This window comes from Lutra lutra, chromosome X (genome assembly GCF_902655055.1).
Source record: "Lutra lutra chromosome X, mLutLut1.2, whole genome shotgun sequence".
Lineage (NCBI taxonomy): Eukaryota > Metazoa > Chordata > Mammalia > Carnivora > Mustelidae > Lutra > Lutra lutra.
The window spans coordinates 1,867,137-1,881,802 of record NC_062296.1 but is presented as its reverse complement, the minus strand read 5'-3'; the positions used below and the strand labels follow the sequence as shown (position 1 = coordinate 1,881,802).

General features: G+C 64.3%; 2 protein-coding genes across 10 annotated transcripts; both read left to right on the top strand.

Annotated features, from left to right (window-relative positions):
* Positions 1-225: 225 nt before the first annotated feature.
* On the top strand, positions 226-5,919 carry LOC125091962 (uncharacterized). Of its 4 annotated transcripts, none has more exons than XM_047716152.1 (4): positions 232-313; positions 1,564-1,986; positions 4,162-4,304; positions 5,044-5,919. In XM_047716152.1, exons 1-4 carry the CDS (start codon positions 304-306, stop codon positions 5,641-5,643), a joined length of 1,176 nt encoding a protein of 391 aa, XP_047572108.1. In that variant the 5' UTR covers positions 232-303; the 3' UTR covers positions 5,644-5,919. The 4 variants fall into 4 exon arrangements, 3 of the variants coding, with proteins under 3 accessions (XP_047572108.1, XP_047572109.1, XP_047572110.1); XM_047716153.1 differs by lacking the exon at positions 232-313 and adding an exon at positions 1,209-1,215; XM_047716154.1 differs by lacking the exons at positions 232-313; positions 1,564-1,986 and adding an exon at positions 3,343-3,896.
* A 313-nt stretch (positions 5,920-6,232) lies between these two features.
* DUSP9 (dual specificity phosphatase 9) lies at positions 6,233-14,248 on the top strand. 6 transcript variants are annotated; one of them, XM_047716881.1, is made up of 5 exons: positions 7,245-7,366; positions 7,662-7,931; positions 11,310-11,711; positions 12,877-13,326; positions 13,637-14,248. In XM_047716881.1, the coding sequence occupies exons 3-5, from the start codon at positions 11,345-11,347 to the stop codon at positions 13,960-13,962; spliced, it is 1,143 nt and encodes a 380-aa protein (XP_047572837.1). In that variant the 5' UTR covers positions 7,245-7,366; positions 7,662-7,931; positions 11,310-11,344; the 3' UTR covers positions 13,963-14,248. The 6 variants fall into 6 exon arrangements, with proteins under 6 accessions (XP_047572839.1, XP_047572838.1, XP_047572837.1 ...); XM_047716883.1 differs by lacking the exons at positions 7,245-7,366; positions 7,662-7,931 and adding an exon at positions 6,233-6,383; XM_047716882.1 differs by lacking the exons at positions 7,245-7,366; positions 7,662-7,931 and adding an exon at positions 6,233-6,393.
* The last annotated feature ends 418 nt before the right edge of the window (positions 14,249-14,666 follow it).

Here is a 14,666-nt window from a genome sequence, read left to right as displayed (position 1 = left end):
CTCGAGTGGAGACACGCTGCATCAGACTGGTCATGGGGCACTCAGGTGGCAAAGGCCGGATGCCAGTTGGTGCTGTGGCTGTGGCCCCCAAAAGATAGTGTGATGTCACAGTCATCACCCGGGAGAAGAGCTGAGGTCATCCGGTGGGAACACATAGAAGGGAATGAGGGCCATGATGCCTGAGACAGACTTGGGACAAATGGCCAGGAGGAGAATGTTCCAGCAGGACAGCACTGAAGGTCTGGCTAAGAGGGCACATCAGCAGGCCGCCGATGGGGCAGACATGGTGGGGGACAGGAGAGCATGGATGCAGGTGACTGGGCGGCTTTGACCGGGGAAGGGGCTTAGTGTGGGAAGCTCTCACCGGACTGGGCTCCGGGGGACCGGTGCAGGGTGGAGTGGCCACAGGGGACTGTAGGACGGAAGGTGGCCAGGAGCAAGGAAGGCATCGTACAGGCTGAGTGGGGTTCCAAGTGTAGATGGGGCCAGAGTCACAGGACGAGCACTGACAAGCAGGGGCTCAGTGGGCCATGTTAAGGATGAGGGCTGGCACAGCAGAAGAGAGGCCGTGAGCCCAGAGTCGGGGCCCCAGGAGTGGATCTGTCAGCAGGGGCCGAGGAGTGAGGAGGAAAACCTCGCAGGTCCTGGAGTGTGACAAGACGGGGTCAAATCGTGGGGGCGTCGAATCATGTCTGGAAGCCACAACCTTAGGAAGCCAAGTAATGCCAACTGGGCCTAGACTCTGGGAGGCGGGTGTGGCCGAGCGTGCAGTGCCCCCAGGCCAGAGGTCCGAAGAGAGCCTGGTCACTGAGGTGTTGGCCTCATGGGAAGACTGGGAGGGCCAGCTAGGGGCCCAGGCAGAGGCAAGGCTGGTGTTGGGGGTGCCGGGGGCCAGTGCTGGGGGTAGGGCCCCAGGGACAGGAGCCGTGGGGGAAAGGTAGGCTTGGCTAAGAAGGAGACGGCATTCTGGGCACCACATGTCCCTCTTCCTGAAGACGATTTCTGGATATTCTATGCCTTATCATCTGCAGAGCCTGTGTAGGCCGGCGGTGGATGGGGCCATCACTGAGAGCAAAGCACAGGACGTTTGCTCTGAAGATTGGGAACTCGTCTTAGGCTTGTAGCCTCGGGGACCTCATCCTCGACACCCCCTTTCTCCTCTGGGGCTGCGGAGAACAGGGAGGCTAAGGTCACAGTCACAGTCCCCAACAGCAGGTCCCGAGAGCTACTCTTGCAGGTTGACAAATTGTCCTCCACATGGTCCCCTCTGTGACAGCCCCAACAGCTGCCCCCAGAGTGCGGGCACAGAGAGGAGAGGCTTCCACTGCTAGAAGACCAGTCTCAGGCCACTGCTGCAGGTCGATGACAGCAGAGTCAAATGGGACCCCAGAGTGGCCCCGGCTGAATCCTGACTCTCATGGTCCCCACGGGCCCCGTCCTTTCTCTCTGCGATGATGACATAATGCTGGCCATGGGGTGGGGAGGAGAGGGCCCAGCTCGCAGGGACGGAGCCCTCACCACACACTGGGTGTGGCGGCTGAGATCCTTCTGTGCTTCCCGCAGGAGACAGCGAGCCCCAAAAGCAGACTCATCACACCACTGGGACACACAGTGACAGAGGGAGACTGAGTACCAGTACCCTATCATCTGTAAGGGACTCAGCGACTGATCACAGTCTCCCACCGGGAGGACCAATGTGGGGGCTGGACTGCGTGCCTGACCCTGAGCGAGGGCCCTCAGCTGGCCCCTTCCAACCAGCAGCCTCTCGTGGGTCGCTCCGGACCTCACCTCTGAGCAGATGCAAAGGATCCCTCTGGCATCCTCGCCAGCAGGCCCTGGCCTTCCCCCTCCCTCCTCTTCCCCCTCCCTCTGCCCAGGGGCTGGCTGGAGGCTCAGCCGCTTGGTGGTCACACAGCAGCACATCTGCGCTGCTCCCTCTGCCCTGGGTGCTCTCGGGACTTGATCAGTCACCAACGTGGGAAGCAGGTATTGCGGGGAAACAGTGGCTCTCTAAATTTAGACCGGAAAAATCCCCACAGAGCTGGCAGAAATATCCTAGCCCTCCTTGTGGCAAACATCCCAAGCAGGAAAGTGGGGAGAGGGCAGCAAGAGCCGGGGGGCTGTGTGGAGGAGGGGGGCAGGCCAAGGGACGGTGACAGAGGAAAAGGCTTTCCTCCCGGCTGTGGTGAGCCTGTTCTAGGGGCCTGGCTGGGTCACCCTGGAGCCACCATCCTCCCAGACCCTCTCCGCAGAAGGTTCTTTGCCAGTTCAGACCCCATGGATGGCTCTCTAGGGCCCTTCCTTGCTCTGGGAGGGTAGCTGGCCCTGCTCCTGCCCACCCGCACCCCAAGTCATCAATGGCTGGGACTGGACTCAAGCCCCCAGGGCAGAGCCAGGCCCTTCCATGGAGGCTGCAGCCTTGGGGGAGGGGGGAGGGGGCCTAGACCTTGTGTCTCTATGGAGAGGAGCAGAAGAGCGCTCGGTGTCCCCTGACCACAGAGAGGCACAGCACCCAGCAAGCCTGGTGTCCAGCCTTGGTCTGGGTGCTGGGAGCCAACAGGGCCCAGGTTGGGCCACGCACTGTTGAGAGGGGAAGGCGGAAGTGGCTGGTGGAAGCAGCCAGACTGTGCTCCGAATGCCACGATGGGAGGAGGCAGATCCCCAAGGAGCAAGGTTGGGGGTGGGGACACATAGCACACTCAGGAAACCCCACCCCAGCCCCGCAGATTATCTTCTTCCCTGCGATGAGATGCTCTCGCTCAAGAGGCCCATTCTTGGTTGGGGGTACAGAGAGAAGTGGCCAGAAAGGCAGACAGGCCACTCACAGAGGCTCCCCTCAGAAAAACTGGTTGAGGGGGGCTTCTACAGCAGGGGAGCAACTCCCTGCATGCTCTGGGTACCCCCAGTCTCCCCAGCCACTCTGGCTCCCCTCTCCTCTGCCCCCACTCATTCCTCAACCTCCCTTGGACAAGCCAGGAAGTCCTCTGCTTCCCCCTCTCCCCCCCACCCCGCCCCTCCACCATGGGAGCTGGGGGGGCTCCCTCCCATCCCCGCTCTCCCTCCTCTACCCACTCACCTCCCTGTGCCTGTCCACCAATGGGCATGGGCGTCTGGCTCTCTCCCCGGGTAAAAGGATTATATCATCTGTAATGTGCATCTAGACGGCGCGCTGCTTCTCCGGAGGACAAGACAAGGAGAGAGAGCCTGCACAGCTGGCCGGAGGGGGTTTATAACCAGGTTATTGAACCTGAACCTGAGCCCTCCCAGAATGGGGGTGTTAAAGGCTGCCGAGGTCTCAGCCCCTCAGAAATCCATTTGCCATTGCAGCTCTCCTCTCCCTCCTCTCCACTGGCTCTCACCCTTCTGCCTGCAGGTGAGGCTTCTGAGAACCGCCTTAGGACCATTTAGTTGCAAATGTCTGGCCCTGGCCCTTTTGGGAGCTCCCACAGGCAGGTGGGGTGCCCCAGAGTAGGGTCTACAATGCGCTCCGGAAGACACGGCCCTGGTTGCAAGATGGGTCTAGAAGGGCGCTGATGGGGGGCCTGGGACCCAGTAGAGGGGGTGGCAGAGGGATGGCAGCCTGTGGGGTAGGGGGTCACGCAGACAAGTGGCTTCAGCTGCAGCTACTGCTCTCAGGAGTCTGCCTCAGGTGCCAGGCGCTAAGTGCTGGAGCCCCCCAAATGGGGACAGGATCCCCATGCTGGGGCCGGATGACATAGGCCTCTCCTCCAAGCTTTGCTTGCCTGGGAGGGCGCCCAGGAGTGGGGCCCGAGACAGGTGTCTTCAGCCAAAGGACCGCCGTGCGCAGAGCACCAGAGCGGGCCGGCGGGCAGCGGTCCCCCAAGCACGGGATCTCCATCCCCACCGAGGTCCAGCTCTCTGGCCCTCCATCACACGTAGGTAGGGTTGGCCATTCTTGGGGCACCCCGTCAGTGTGGGTGGGGATTCTGGCAGATAAGGGGGCGGGGTGCGGAGGAGAGAGTAAGGCTTAGAGCTGCCAGGTCAGGCCGCCAGAGACGCAGGCAAGGAGCCCACAGGAGCACGCACGTGGGCTCAGTGGCTTGGGAGATGGAGGCCCAGCTGCGCCTGCAGAGCCACCTCGATGCTAACACAATCAGCCCTTGAGCCCTCAAGACGGCCGTGCATTTTATCCCCCGACAGGGTCCAGGCCAGGCTTTGCCAGCCAGGAGAAGTCTCTGGAGGTGAAGAGAGAGGCCCCATTTCCCCAGCAGAGCAGACCTATGCCTTTGGAGCTCCCGGGACTGGCCTGGCCACTTGTGGGCGCCGTCATCCTCCCGCACTGGGTGGGTGCTGCTGCCTGGAGAGCAGCCGGCGGGAGCGGCGGCCTTGCAGGGCTGCGGGGCAGCATCATACAATCCAAACGGTCCCCTCCAGTGTTCAGCCCGGAGTCACTCGAGCGCAGGAGGCTGACTGAGTGCCTTGGGCCATGGGCACAGCCAGGTGGATCTTCCCCAAATGGGAGGAAGGGGGACGGGGGGGGGGGGCAGGGGATGAAAGCCAGCCCCAACTTTTTCCCATCTCCATATGTTTTCATGTTTTGCCTGATACGATGGTCCTAGTGCCACAGGGCACAGCTTTCCGCCTCTGGTGATTTGTCTGCCAAGGCCTCCCACGTGAGAGCGGCCAGCAGTGGCGGCCTGACAGAGAAGCGCAGGGTCCCTCCAGCAGCAGGGTCCACACACAGCCCCGGGGGCTCCCCTGTGCAGCCGTGGGCCTGGCCCCGGTGCCCTGCCACTGATGAAGAGGTGAAAGCAGCAGCAGGCTCGGGGGGCCCCCAGGGAAGGCCCGCCTGGAAGGCCAAGGGCCAGAGCGGCGAACAGGTTCTCAGTGTGAACCTCTGCAGGGGAAGGGGCGAGAAGACAAGGCAGGTGAGCCCAGCTGGTAGCCGCAGGACCTTGCTTGGGCTCATATACTGTGCCCTGAAAGTGCAGCAAAGCTTGGAGGGCCTCCCCTCTCCCCAGCCGTACAGATGAGGAAACTGAGGCACCAGAGACAAAGCTGCCTCTCTCCCCTCTTTTCCAGGAAGTGACTCAGGAGAATTCAGCACTGCTGCAGGCGGGAGCCCAGGCCGCCAGGCCGCCTCCATGGAGCTGCTGGCATCCCATCTCAGCCCGCCTCCCTCCTGATGTCGTCCCAGCCTGGCCTTGCCTGGCTCTGACGGCCCTGAGCAGACACACACTGGAGGCCCCGCCAGATGGTGGCCCCCAACAGCCCAGAGCATCATGCGGGTTCTCAGCACCCCTTGTGCCACATTCCTGGGGCCCAAGTCACCCTTTATTCGCCAGGGAGCCCCTGTGCGCTGCCCCTGCCTCCTTATCCCTGCGGCGACCAGTGAGGCCAAAGCCCAGTGAGTCCCCTATTTACACTCAGCCGGGGCTTCTGCCCCCGGCCGGGCTCTGCCGCTACACCATTGTGGGACTTCAGGAAGCCCCTGCCTCAGTCTCCCTAGCTAGCCCACCGAACGGTCCCCTCCGCCTCCCAGACTGGTGTACGCACAAAACGAGGTCCTGTACAGAGATGCTCATGGCATTTTGCTGCGGAGGAAAGCAAAGTGGGCCTGGTGACAAGGCCCCCTCCCAGGCCCTCCCCCAGCGCCCTGGCCCCACCCCTTCCAGGCACTGATGCTCAAACGCTATTATTATTAGCCAGAGTCTGAGACACGAGAATAGGAGAAGGCAGTGCAGAGGCACCTGGGAGTGGGGGGTGGGGGGGTGGGGGGCATTTGTGGTTCTGCCAGATAGACCTTGTGCCCTCTCCTGTGTGACAGTAGGAGGTGGCCCTAGGGGCCAAGCTGTGCCCGCTCCTCCACGGGCCCCTTGGCTTTCCTGGATGGAAGCAGAAGCCAGCGTAGACTCTTCGGAGCGGCCCTCCCCCAGCCCAGGTCCAGCCTAGGTTGGATCTCCCACCCCACTCAGCTTGAGGCCCCCACGCGGCGGGGCTGTTGGGGTCCGGCGCTGCAGCCGGCGCCCGACAGAGGGTCGGGGGCGGGCGGAGCGCACAGTCTAGCAGGTGGGAGGAAGGCGGCCGGGGGCGGGGAAGGTGGAGGGAGATGCCGGGCAGGCCGCGGTCCCTCCCCGCTCCCTCCCTGCGCGCCGCGGGCGACATTGCCCCTCCTGGGCAGGGGGCGGAGAAGACGGCGACGGGAGGGGAGGAGGCGGCGGCGGAGGCGGGATTTGGAGTTTCCCTCCGCAGCGGCGGCGGTGGTGGCGGCCCCTCGGCTTCAGGCGAGGCCGCCGCCTGAGGCTCCGGTGGCGCTCGGCGGCAGCGGCGGTGGCGCTTCCCGCCGCCTGGGCTTCGGAAACTTCCCGGCTGCGACGCGCGGAGCCGGCGCAGGAAGCCGAGCGGATCGGGGGTGAGAGGAGGTGAGCGGAGGTGAGCGGAGCACGCGGCTCCCCGGCACCCACCCACCCCACCCCCACCCAGCCTGGCCGCCCCCTCCGACGTGGGCTCCTCCACCCTGCACCCCAAAGTCTTGCAGCGCGCGCCCCGCGGGGCCGACGCACGCGCCCCTGCGAGACCCACTGGATCCTGCCACCTCACGCACCCCGCATCCCGCCCGTGCACCTCCCTGTCCTCTGCCACGCACATCCCCTGCCACTTGCACGCACAAACCACGCACCGCAGACCCGAGTCCCTGCAGTGTACGCAGCAGCAGCCCCTAACGCAGCACCCATCACTGCCCCAACTCAAGCGAGCACCCATCCCAGACCGTGCCATGCCTCCGTACACACCCAGGCGCGCGCGCGCGCGCGCACGCATACACACACGCACAGACGCGCGCACATACACACGATACATCCCTGCCGTATCTGCACTAACATAGCTCCCCTCGCCGTGCCACCACCGTCTCCAACTCCCCATGTGCTCATTACACCCCACCCACGTTCCCAGCCCGGAGACACTGTGATCCACCTACCCCTAAGTGAAGCCCCAAAACTAACTCCTGCCCCAGCAGCTGACACTCCCCACGCCCCACAGCCTGGCCCAGTACCCAGGCACACAGCTCATGCATCCCCAGCGTGCACACTCATACACCCCAACACCTATGCCCACCTGCTGGGTTTACACCCTCCAGCACCCTGCCCCAACTCCACTGCAAACAGCCCCCAACACCCCCAAGCACATCCGCCAGTCCCTCCCACCACCACCCCCTGACACCTGGAGCCTGGGCTCTAGAGGCTGCAGCACTTGGTGGCATCCCTGCCAGGTGCCTCTGGCTCACCTTGGGTAGTCGCAGCTCACAGACCTGAGGCCCCCTGGGCGCCTCGCTAAACGGACCTTGAGTCTCCCCAGCGACAGGCTTGGCCTCTTCCCTAAGAGATAAAGAAGGCACTTGGGGTGCAAGGTACTGTACTTAGATGTGGGGCTCGGGTGGGGTGGGGAGGGAAGGAAACGCGAGGGGGCCCAACTGGGACCAGAGAAACGCCAGTTGCCAGGCCCGCACATAGTAGGTCAGTTCCAGGAGGACAGGAGTCCGCTGCGGTCCATGTGCCCATCTGCTTGTGTGGGGTGTTGCCATGCGTGTCTGTGGGGCGGGGGAATGTGTGTGACCCTCTGAGAGGAGAAGCGGGATCAGCACCCTCCTGGGCTCCCTCATGCAACAACTGGTTTCATTCATTCATGACTTCTTTGTTAACAAGCATTTCTTCTGCGAGCGCCACCGCTGGGCGTCTGCCAGGCCCTGCACTGGGGGCTGGGGCCAGCTTGGGGCCGGGCGCACACCCGCTCCTGCCTTGGAGGAACTCCCAGTCCAGCGAGGAGACCGACCAGGAAAAGCAGAAAGCCATCCCCAGCGGAAAGTGGATTTGGTGGAAAAGACCCTGGATTTGGCAGGGATGCTGTCGCTGGGAGTTGTGCTCCTGGCCATGTGACTGGGCCGCGACAGCCCGGCGGGAACCGTGCATTTTGGGGTGAGGGGTGAAGGGTGAGGCGGGGAGACGCTCTCCGGAGGCTCCGGTGACCAGAGGGCGCACGCAGCGCGCGTGGGGTCTATGGGCTGCAGCGTCCCCGCGGCCTCCGAGGGGCACTGGTCAGGCGGGGTGAAGGCCGGAGGCCCCTGGCGGGGCGCTGGAGCTGCAGGCTCAGCACCCACCCTGCGGCGAGTGCGCGGCCTGGCTCCACCCGCCGCCGTGTGGGCCTCGGGGAGGCCTGGGCGCGCAGCGCTGCCTCCCCCGACCCAGCCCGCCCCGGGAGCGGGCGCGAGGCAGGCCGGCGCCCAGAGCTGGCGCTGCAGGGGGCCCGAGTGCGGGCCCGCCCGGCTGGGGGCGGGGGGCTTGGCTGCGCTCAGCGCTGCAGTGCGGAGGTGGCAACAGGTTCCAGTGTGTCCTGCTGCTGGCGCAGCGGGCGCTGCTGGCGCTGGGCACCAAGTACTCACTTGCGAGACTGCATCCTGCCCCCCCCACCGGTTTCCCCCAGTAGGTGGGCTTGCCGGCGGAGGGAGGAAGGTGCAGGGCAGCCTCTTCAGGAGCCGGGAGCGCCAGGCACAAGCCCACTGGCGGGGGGCAGTTCTTGGAGGCGAGCTTCCTCTCCGTTCACCCGTGCCGAAGTTGCCTTACCTGCCCCTGTCATCTTCCCAGACAGACACCCCTGGCCTCCTCCAGGGACCCCTCTCCAGAAAGCCTGCCTGGGCACCTCGGGAGCCCCAAAGTGCTGTTCTTAGGCACTGCGGCTTCAGGGAACTGAGGCCTGGAGCGCAGAGGAAGGAGACTACAGGAAGGGTGGCCGCGGGGCGGGGGGGGTCCCTGAAAAAGGAGCAGAATCTGAAGAGGCGGCAGAGGAGGGAGGCCTGGGCTGGAGGCAGGAGGACACAGCGCCTGGATGCAGCCAATGGGACTCATACCAGAGGCCAGGCCACGGTGGGCTGTCGCCAGAGATGAGTCCCAGGCTGGCAGCCCCCTGGGCCAGGGAGGGAGGGAAGGAGGGGAATACTGGAGGCCCCTTGGAGGGCCTGGTTCTCTGTAATCTGTCCTCTCCCTAATATCCCTTCCTGAGTTTTCTCTTTTTACTCCGTGGTTCAGGAGAGGAGTCTTCATCAGTGGCACTGACCTTGATTATCCTGAACACTGGCCTTTGGGTGGTTTTGTCATACATCTTGCGTTTTACTTAGTTTCCTGGGCTAGAGTCCCAGAAGTGGCCAGAGGGTGTAGATTCCTTCGCAGCTCTGGACGCGTAGGACTGATTAATTTCCAGAAGGGCCGGGCCGATGGAGAATCCTCCGGCAGCCAGCAACAGAGCAGCGGGCCGATTTCACAGCACCCTTGCAGCACTGGGTGTACTCATTCTGAGAACGTTTTACCAATGCAACAGGTGGGAAGGGTCACCTTGCTTCTTAAATTTACCCGCATTCCATACCTGAGCTTGAACCTTTCCCCAACGGTTCGGTACCAGTTGCATTTCTTCCCTCAAGCGGTCTTTTCTGGTTCTTTTCTGGTTCCTTGCCTGTTTATCAGAGTCTTAACCTGTTGATTCATTTGTACGAGCTTTATCTTATCTGCTCTACATTTTCCTTCAACTCTGCTGTTTGCTTTCGATGGGTTTTAAGCGGGGAAGGGACACTTATCACACCCAGCATTATCTTGCTCAGTCTCTCTGTTTATTACTGACCTATCCCGCTAAACTGGGAGCATGGAGAAAGGGACCCTGATGTCCTGTGCATTTGCCAACCTGTGTCCGTGGAAGGCGTAGAGGCCTCTGGCCTGTGATGAACAAAGGTCTGGTGCAGGGCAGAGCAGGCTGGGGGGTGGTTGAGGCTGACAGGCCTCCCTGGAGGCGGGGGGAGAGGGCTTTGGAAGCTGGGACGGCACCCTGGTCAGCAGCTGTCCAGTGCAGGCCCTCAGCTAGTGCGGGGAGCAGAGGTGCAAGGTGTAAGAGATCAATTTAAGTACAAAGTACCTGGCTCTTGACCAGGGAGGAGGCAGGGGGAGACGCCGGGGATAACTCCCAGGACAGAAGCGTGGTAAGAGCAGAGCACCCCAGTTTAGGACTGGAGGCTCAGAGCTCCTGGGTGCCTTGGGTGACTCCTGTGCAGGGGGGAAGCCCTGGGGGTTCCCCAGAAGCTGTCATCTGCGCGCCTTGCCCTTGGGCTGAGTTCAGGGCCAGAAGACAGCAGCGGGTTTCTGGTCTTGCTTCCTCCTCCCCTCCATGATTTCAGTGAAAAGCCCAAGGTGGTGGATGGCTCTGATGATGTATAGATGGGGTCACTGGAGTCGGAGTTGGAGAGGGAGTAGGGCTGGAGGCAGCTTCTGGGACAGGGGCTCTGGGCTCTTACTTAGCCCTACCCCTCCCCCTGCCTCCAGCGGCCAACTGGCGCGGGGCAGAAGAACCGAGGCTGGTCCCCTGCTGGGCCCCTGACCTGCCCTTGGCCTCTGCCCCGGCCCCTGTCCCGCTTGGGTGGAAGCCCCAGCTCAGCGCGCCACTTGGGGGCCCACCCGACCGCTTCGCGGGCACCCGTTGGCTCGCTGGCCCCCATGAGCCCGCCCCCACTGCCCCGCCCCTCCAAACGGCCACTCCACGTCCAAAGGCAGCGGCTTCCAAGGTGGAAGCTGGGTCCCGCTGCCAGGAAGCAGCCTGCTTGAGAGCGGCGCGGGACTCGGGGCTTGCACGTGCGCGCCTGCCCTGCCAGCCCACCGTCTTCCCCGGAGACCGGGCCCCGGGACGCCCTTACCGGGGGACGGCGCCCCACTTTGCGCGCTGGCCTTGGCTCGGAAGTCCCCGCGCGGCCGCCCGCCGCCCGACCACGCTCCAGGTCTCTCTCCTGTTTTCTCCTCCCGGGGGCCACCAGGGCTGGGGCAGCTCGGAGAAGGCCGGCCGGGGCCCTTCCCCTCGGCGCCACCTCTACTCCCCGGGTCCGCCTCTCACACGCGCACGTCCCCAAAGTCGGAGGCTCGAACTTGGGGAGCGGTCGCAGGCAGGCCGAGCGAGAGCCGCTGGAAGGGCATGTGAAAGGAGGTGGCCGAACCCTTGGGCCGCCCCAGAAGGGCCCAGGAAAGGACCCGCGACTCTCAAAGGGCCCGTTGGGCACCGGGCCTTCCTCTTCTGGGGGACCCCTCACACTTACCTTCCCGCAGCGGGCAGCAGCGCCGCGCGCCCGAGTGTCTGCCTGGGGCGTTTTCCTTGGGGGGCCCGAGGCGCAGAGAGGCGCCTCCTCGCTGCGGGCGGTGGAGGGGTGTCTCTGCGGGACCCCAGGAGTCCCTCTGAAGGATGCGGGCGGGGCTTCGCCGCTCCAGCCCCCCGGGCGGCGGGGAGCGTAGAACGCGGGCTCACGCGGCGCGCCTGCCCTCTCTCCGCAGCGCCGGCGGTCCGACGTGCCCGGAGCCGCGAGCCCATGGAGGGCCTGGGCCGCTCGTGCCTGTGGCTGCGTCGGGAGCTGTCGCCCCAGCGGCCCCAGCTGCTGCTGCTGGACTGCCGAAGTCGCGAGCTGTACGAGTCGGCGCGCATCGGCGGGGCGCTGAGCGTGGCGCTGCCCGCGCTTCTGCTGCGCCGCCTGCGGCGGGGGAGCCTGTCGGTGCGCGCGCTCCTGCCCGGGCCGCCGCTGCAGCCGCCCCCGCCCGCCCCGGTGCTCCTGTACGACCAGGGCGGGGGCCGCCACCGGCGCGGGGAGGCGGAGGCCGAGGAGTGGGAGGCCGACTCGGTGCTGGGCACTCTGCTCCAGAAGCTGCGGGAGGAAGGCTACCTGGCGTACTACCTGCAGGGTAGGTGTGGACGGGGGCGCGGGCGCGGGCGCTGGGCACCCGGCCTGGGAAGGACCCTGGGGCGCTGGGGGGAGGGGGCAGGGCCACCCTTCCCAGGGTATTCCTAGGTTAGTTGACCAGACTTATTTCGTCGAAAGTGGAGGTGCCGTCCCCTCCCCTGAGCACGACCTTGGGCAAGCCCTTCACCCTGGGGAGCCCTAGTTTCTGAGTCTGGAAAATGGGGAGAATCGGTCCAGCCTTGGCTTAGAGGATGCTCAAGAATGGAGTACCAAGGGCAGGCTCCCAATTTCCTCGCCTGGGCTGAGGTCACCATCTCCTGGAGCTGCTCACCCACAAGGGAGGCAGGGGCCACAGGAGGCCAGCCACTCTGCAAAGGCTCCGGAACCGAGAAGGGGAAAGTGAGAGAGAGAGAGAGAGAGAGAAGCAGTGAAGGCAGAAGAAGGCAGAGATGCATCCCATCATAGTCATGGCACGGCTGAGACAGGCCTCTTTGCCCCTTGATGAGCCAAACACACATCCAAAGGTCTAGTGTAGGAACAGGGTTCCCATGAACCAACAGAGCCAGCTCCGCACCTCCTCATGGCGGGGGGAGGGGGGGTGTCCCCAGACTGTCGTCCCTTGCTGCATTCTGAAAGCACAGAATGCAGCAAGTGTTGGATCTCCAGGCTGCCACCCCCCCAGCCCAGGAAAATAGATGTTATCTGTAGACGAAGGAGATGCTCCCTTCTTGGAACTTTGAATTGATCCAGGTAGAATCTTGGGCTCTCTCCAGGCTCCAGCTCTTGGGGTGCCCCTGGTTGTGTTGGATGGGAGGTGGCCACCCATCTAGACTACGAGCCCTCGTGCTCCCCTCAGCTTGGACCCGAGGCTGTAAAATCCCCTTGGGGGGGATGGAGCTCTGCCTAAGCCCAGAAGCTCCCACCTCCAGCAGCCCAGTGGGTACTCGCTGTCCGAGCTAGGGTGGTCAGGCCGCCCATGGTGCCGCCCACGGGGACACCAGCAAGGATCAGACTGCGGAATCAAGTTCTCTTTGGGAGCATCTGCGTGCCCCCTTGGGGGTTGGAGTTGTCTGGGGTTATTTCCCTATCCCGCCCCCCACCGCCAGGGGTGCTTGGCCGCCCCAGTAGCCCGCTCCCCAGGGAACTGTCCCCTTCTCCCCTCCCAGGTGGCTTCAGCAGATTCCAGGCGGAGTGTCCCCACCTGTGTGAGACCAGCCTCAGCAGCCGAGGTGGCCCCAGCACAGCCCCGGGGCCCAGCCCAGTGGTGGGGCTGGGTGGCCTCTGCCTGGGCTCTGACTGCTCTGATGCCGAATCCGAGCCGGACCGCGACGCCATGAGCTGTGGCCTGGATTCAGAGGGTGCGACACCCCCCCCAGCGGGGCTGCTGCCCTCCTTCCCTGTCCAGATCCTGCCCAACCTCTACCTGGGCAGCGCCCGGGATTCAGCCAACGTAGAGAGCCTGGCCCAGCTGGGCATCCGCTACATTCTCAACGTCACCCCCAACCTCCCGAACCTCTTCGAGAAGAATGGTGACTTTCACTACAAGCAGATCCCCATCTCAGACCACTGGAGCCAGAACTTGTCCCAGTTCTTTCCTGAGGCCATTGCATTCATCGGTGAGTCTGCTCTGCTCTCCTCTTCCTCCCTCCCTGGCCCCCCCCACCAGGCCTGGCTCTGAGGCCTCTGCCCCTCCTTCAGGACGGCTCCTCCTGGCCTTAGCCTCCATCCCCAGAGCCCAAGACTGGACCAGCACTGCTGGGAGCTGGCGGTGCTGGAACCAGCTCCCAGAGGCCACCATCGAGAGCTGTAGAGCTCCTCAGGCAGGACAGGGCTCCCAGGCCAAAGGTGGCCAGAGCCACCTGGCTCCGCGAGCGGGGCTGGGCCGGGCCCGCCTGTCACCCCGCCTTCCCCTCTGCCCCCACCTAGATGAGGCCTTGTCCCAGAACTGCGGGGTGCTCGTTCACTGCCTGGCAGGCGTCAGCCGCTCTGTCACCGTCACCGTGGCCTACCTCATGCAGAAGCGCCACCTCTCCCTCAACGATGCGTACGACCTGGTCAAGCGGAAGAAGTCTAACATCTCACCCAACTTCAACTTCATGGGGCAGCTGCTGGACTTCGAGCGTAGCCTTCGGCTGGAGGAGCTGCGCGCCCGGGAGCGCAGCAGCGGGGGGCACAAGTCCTCGGCCTCCGACCCGCCCTCCTTCTTCACCACCCCTACCAGCGATGGTGTCTTCGAGTTGGACCCCACATAGGGGCCCGCTCCACCCCCCAGTGGGTGCCCCTGACCACCCGCGTGCTTGGGGGGAGGTGGGAGGGGGCTCAGCCGGAAGCAAGGCAGGGGGTGGGGGGGGAGCACAATACCTCAGGGGAGGGCTGTTGGGAAGAGGCCGGAGCCAGGAGCCCCTCCAGAGTGGGTGCGGGGGAGACCTGTCCTACCCACTTGAAACATCCACGGGAATCCTATTAAATGTGCCTATAAGCTGGGCCAGGGCCACCGGCCTGACCCGCGCCGCTTTCGGGCGGAACCATGCTCCAGAACCTGCCTCTTCTGTGACTGTTACTTTTTTGTTTGGGGGAAGGGGGGGATTCCCATTCCAAGGGACAGATCCAGGTGGCTGCCCGTTCCTGGGCCTCGAGCCTCCCTGGAGCTGTTCCCTGCAGAAGGGTGTGTGCCTGCTCTGGGGACCCGCTCACAGTCCCACCCCTGTCCCCAAATGGCCGCTTCTGGTCACCTCCCTGCTTTTCTGCCAAGGGCTTAGGCCCCTTGGGGCTGAGGGCCTCCCCGGGGACATGGGCTCGGAGGTGCCCTGGCTGCAGGGCATGCACACCGAGGCCCCTCTCCCTGCCGGCAGCTCCTTGTTGGGCAGCGCTGCAGGGGTGGGTGTGGCCCAGGGAGCAGCCGAGCCGGTCCAGGCCACACATCTGGCGCCCTGTTTATCCACTTGACGTTTGAAAA

Excerpts from the sequence above, each read along its gene's own strand:
- DUSP9 (XM_047716883.1), top strand. The coding sequence starts at position 11,345 with ATGGAGGGCCTGGGCCGCTCGTGCCTGTGGCTGCGTCGGGAGCTGTCG. Across the intron at positions 11,712-12,876 it reads CCTGGCGTACTACCTGCAGG|GTGGCTTCAGCAGATTCCAG; the intron begins GTAGGTGTGGAC and ends CTCCCCTCCCAG. Across the intron at positions 13,327-13,636 it reads TGAGGCCATTGCATTCATCG|ATGAGGCCTTGTCCCAGAAC; the intron begins GTGAGTCTGCTC and ends GCCCCCACCTAG.
- LOC125091962 (XM_047716152.1), top strand. Across the intron at positions 1,987-4,161 it reads GTCACCAACGTGGGAAGCAG|GGTCCAGGCCAGGCTTTGCC; the intron begins GTATTGCGGGGA and ends ATCCCCCGACAG. Across the intron at positions 4,305-5,043 it reads CCGTCATCCTCCCGCACTGG|GAAGTGACTCAGGAGAATTC; the intron begins GTGGGTGCTGCT and ends CCTCTTTTCCAG.